This window comes from Cibotium barometz, chromosome 35 (genome assembly GCF_041138505.1).
Source record: "Cibotium barometz isolate CiBa-2024 chromosome 35, ASM4113850v1, whole genome shotgun sequence".
NCBI classification, from domain to species: Eukaryota; Viridiplantae; Streptophyta; class Polypodiopsida; order Cyatheales; family Cibotiaceae; genus Cibotium; species Cibotium barometz.
In genome coordinates, this window is record NC_141080.1 from 26,354,146 (window position 1) to 26,358,555 (window position 4,410).

Here is a 4,410-nt window from a genome sequence, read left to right on the forward strand (position 1 = left end):
CCCAGCCACCTAAGTGCTCCAACTTGGGCACCCTCACCCCTAGACCCCGGACGCACCCGCCATTCGTGCTCTGGCATGTAGAATCTGCATCTGGTTGAGCTCCCATGTGCAGTTACAAGCTATGTGATACCGCATTATGAGACCATCGATGGTGGACGAGCCATGGGAGAGCTCTTTGGAAGAGTAAGAGACTAGATCTGATTCAAAAAAGAAGCTTCCAATTCAGGCGCAAGGTTAAAGTTCCAAAAATAGATAAAAAAGAAGCGTTATCGGTCTAACCATAGTGAGATCCTTAGAAGAGGACCCATGGATGCTCAATGGCTAAGATACGTCAAAGCCATTCAAATTCATAAGGAATTATCTAAGAATTGTGGAGAAGAGTTAAGCCAAATAATGCTACAAATGCTTGAAGAGCTAAAAGTGAGCTAAGAAACTCCCAAGCTTACAAGATCGGAGAGAAGGAAACGAAACAAAAAATTGGTGGTAGAAGCGAAACGGGAAGCAAAAAGGGCATTAGCAAGAAAAGAGGAGAATGAGGAAGAGCCTGTCTTCTGTAAGGTTCCCAGCCTTTTCAAAACCTTTGATGTTAATGAAAGAAAGGTGGTTCACCTATGAGCACAACACTCGAAGGGTGAACAAATAGGGGTCTCATATGATGGACCTATGGAAGTCAAGGAGATAGATATTATAGAGCCTAGTGAGGGTCCCAAACCAGTCTTCATTGCCACGGACCTAACCCCGTGGGAGGTAAAGGCATTGATAACTCTTTTAAAAGAATTCAAGGACAGTTTTGCTTGGAGCTATAAAAATATAAGGCTTGGGAGTGCCTTCATAAGTGGTGTAGCATACCATCCCTATCAAGGAATGTTCTCTATTGGCACGTGGGCCTGCTCCCTACGATCTTGCAAACCATGGAGGACGTGCGAGTTAACAATAGAAACAAAGAGCTGGAGGTTCGCTTCAAAAAAATGGCAAGGGGGTAGTGGCCTCGGTTGGGGATGAACAAAGTGGCTACTGCCAGTAGTCCTCCTAAAGGACCAGAGAAGCTGTCTCTTGTCGAAAGAAAAACAGCCCGAGCACAACACTTGTGCTGAGACGATGCGAGAGAAGAGAGAGACGATGGGTGTGAAAGAGAGAACTAGGGCGGAGAAAAGGGAAAGCAGCAAGGGAGAGCTCGAAGAACCAGAGGGGCGCGACAAACAACGTGAAAGAGGAGAGTGGAGGCGGGCGCACTAGTGAAGGAAGTTACTCATCATTTGGGAGAAGCAGGGACAACAGTGTAGAGGAAAGCGGCCCCTGGGGGGGTGGGGGGACAAAAGTAGAGTAGGAGGGCAGAATGGGTTGGGGGTAGCGTAGAGGAAGGCGGGCTACGTAAGGGACGAGTGGGCCGTAAAGCATAGGCGGAGGGGCGAAAAGCGGAAAACACAAGCTAGGGAGGCGGAGGCGAAGAATGTGAGGGTGGAAGGGGAGGCGATAGTGATGGCGAGGATAGAGGCAGGAGAGCAGAGGTGCATACGGGGGCTCGAGCTCGTTGTTGTTTGGCAACACGATTCTCTCATAACCTCTTGGCAAACAATGGCTTGCTGCTCACAATGTGAGTTGACACCACATGAACACACTAGCCTCCAAATCTTGTTCGCTTCTGACTCCGGCTCGAAAAACAAAAAAAAACTAGCCTCCAAATAATCGAGGTGTCAATGATTGCTCACTCCAATAAAAAAACCTTCATGTGCCAAGGAAATGAAATGAATTGACATGAAATGAAAAGAATAAACCAGCCTCAAAAAACCCTAGCGCTGCCATCTTTTGAACCTTACCGAAAAGAACCGATTTTCTCGACGCGAAGGATTGCTGCGGACGGTCGCACGCCACAATGGGGTACGCTTTGCACTTATTCTCAGAAAAATTTGATAGAGTAGCGAATATTACTATTCAGATTAGGGTTAGTTCTTCTTCAATCCTCTTGAGAGGCGTTTGATGCAATCTGCGTTCTCGAATCAGGGTTAGGATTAGCTTTTTTTGGAGAGAGTTAGAATCGGGTTTTTTTTGAGAGGGCTAGGGTTAACATATTTCAGAGAGGGACTGCCAATGTTCCCATCTTATATAAGCATTGAGATCTCCCAAGGATAATATTTTTTTCAGCCTACAAGGAGGTGGATGCATGGGGTGAGACCCATAAAGCTTACTTTTGATACCCAGGTGCTGGGGACCGGGGCGGCATGGCTGTTTTGTTTTCGGTTAAGGTATAGTTTGGGATGGCAAGGCACCCAAACACAACTCTTGTGCCATAGTCCCTTGAAGGTTGACCTGAAGATAGATGATGGATGCCACAAACCTCCTCCCCCCCCCCAATAATTTAAAAAAAAAACATATCGGCCAAAGAAGTTTCTGGTCCCATTCATCATGGGCTGCATCACCCTGGCAGGGGCACTGGCCAGTTGGGGGATCTATTAGCGCCCGACAAGGGCCTGGGCTGAGTCATGTTTGAATGGAGCCTAGGTGTAGCTTGCTTCACTTAGGCATGCCCCAGTTCTTTCAGCCTGCAGGAGGTCTTGATAATCACTGGCAGGTCTTGATAATCACTGGCAAGTCTTGGTCTGGAAATATTGGATTGATAGATTCGAATGTTTACTTGATTGTTTGTATGTGGCACAATGGTACTGGTGCTGACAAGTCTTGGTGTTGCAGGAAAACAAGGGGTATGGGAGCTGGGCGGAAGCTCAAGAACCATCGAAGAGCCCAACTTTGGGCTGACAAATCGTACAAGAAGAGAAATCTTGGCAATGAGTGGAAGAAGCCGTTTGCAGGCTCTTCTCATGCCAAGGGGATCGTTTTAGAGAAGATGTATGTTTCTTCCTGGAATTTCAACTCTTACTTAGATATCCTCTTGTATGAACTCTGAATCCTTTAAAGGCAGTAGACAGCGAATGAACACGTTTCATGCCTTTTTTTTTCAGAGGGATTGAAGCGAAACAGCCAAACTCTGCCATCCGTAAGTGTGCCAGGGTCCAGCTAATAAAAAATGGGAAGAAGATTGCAGCTTTCGTACCCAACGATGGCTGCCTTAACTACATTGAAGAGAATGTAAGGACTCTATGGCCAAATTAAGCTTTGTATTGTTGTTTACTTATGCCCATCACATATTGGCCTTGGAAAATTCTAATTGCCTTCTTTCTCTGACAGGATGAGGTGCTGATTGCGGGATTTGGGAGGAAGGGGCATGCCGTGGGTGATATTCCGGGAGTCAGGTTCAAAGTGGTCAAGGTCTCAGGTGTCTCGCTGCTAGCCCTTTTCAAAGAGAAGAAGGAGAAGCCAAGGTCTTAATTTTGGCTCCTTGAGTTGGTTGGACTGGTAACTCCAATGTTTGATTGGAGTGTCCCAGACCTAACTTTGTAGAATGAGTGTTGGCATAGTTAACTTTTTGCAAGGGGGGGTGAAAGTTTTAGAGCTGGTTTATGGTCGGTGACTGGGTTTCGGCTGCATTTTCTTGATGTACTTCAAATTTTGTGATTTGATCACTCACTGAGGTGTTCCAAGTATGTGCTCTTCTGTATTTCTTGAATGAATGATTTGAGTGGCGTAGCATATTTAGTTCAGAGTCTTGGTTTTTGGATAGTTGGTCTCAGTTGTATTTTCGTTATGACAAAAAGTAGTATGCAGAGGAACAGAGTGGTAAGGAATAAAATTAGTCATTTTCGAAATGTGAACCCATGCTTCCAATTAGGTTGATTCTATCTTGTGAGATATTGAAAAGTCAAGTGTATATAGAGGTAGCCTGGAAGCTGTGGTGTAGAATGCAGAATTGCTAGGTGATTCAAGTGTCGCATTATCCCGGCCTATTAGCATATGCTCGGTAACCCTCCCTATAGGGTGAGTGAGGTAGTGATCATCATTGCAGCCTTTGCCTCATCTCCGTAGGCAAAAAGTGGGTGCTGTCAAGAGGTTATGGAGGATTGAGGAACTTTATCCCACACCTCAATTGGCACTGCTATTTAAAGTGAAGATGGTGATGAGCCTATTGCCAGATGACATGAAGAAAATGGCCTGCTGTGCAGTATGCACCGTAGAGTTTGAACATAAATGTGGTATTTTTAATTTGAAGTTGCAGATATCGCTTGGTGAAAATAATGTGAGAGAGTGGTCTATCCAACCAAGAAATGGAAATGTGTTGCTAGCTATTGTAATTGGAAGTTTGTATATGCCAATGGAAATGTGTTGCTAGCTATTGTAATTGGAAGTTTGTATATGCCAACGGAAATTTGTGTATGCCATTCCGCCATATGACAAGTCTGACTATGAATGATCGATCCTCTCCATCTCTTTATGTGGTGGGGTGTGAAGGTTGCAGGAACACCTCTCTCTCTCTCTCTCTCTCTCTCTCTCTCTCTCGTGCAAGGAAGATGAAAGCAT

The 4,410-nt window shown here is 45.4% G+C and overlaps 1 protein-coding gene across 1 annotated transcript; it reads left to right on the forward strand.

Annotated features, from left to right (window-relative positions):
- The first annotated feature begins 1,744 nt into the window (after nucleotides 1–1,744).
- On the forward strand, nucleotides 1,745–3,538 carry LOC147618273 (small ribosomal subunit protein uS12). Its single transcript, XM_086774715.1, has 4 exons — nucleotides 1,745–1,878; nucleotides 2,689–2,844; nucleotides 2,958–3,084; nucleotides 3,184–3,538. The coding sequence occupies exons 1-4, from the start codon at nucleotides 1,874–1,876 to the stop codon at nucleotides 3,322–3,324; spliced, it is 429 nt and encodes a 142-aa protein (XP_086630841.1). The 5' UTR covers nucleotides 1,745–1,873; the 3' UTR covers nucleotides 3,325–3,538.
- Nucleotides 3,539–4,410: the final 872 nt, after the last annotated feature.

Bases quoted from the DNA above. Each gene is read 5' to 3' on its own strand.
- LOC147618273 (XM_086774715.1), top strand. The intron at 2,845-2,957 runs GTATGTTTCTTC...TTTTTTTTTCAG, and splicing joins GGGATCGTTTTAGAGAAGAT to AGGGATTGAAGCGAAACAGC. The intron at 3,085-3,183 runs GTAAGGACTCTA...TTTCTCTGACAG, and splicing joins TTAACTACATTGAAGAGAAT to GATGAGGTGCTGATTGCGGG.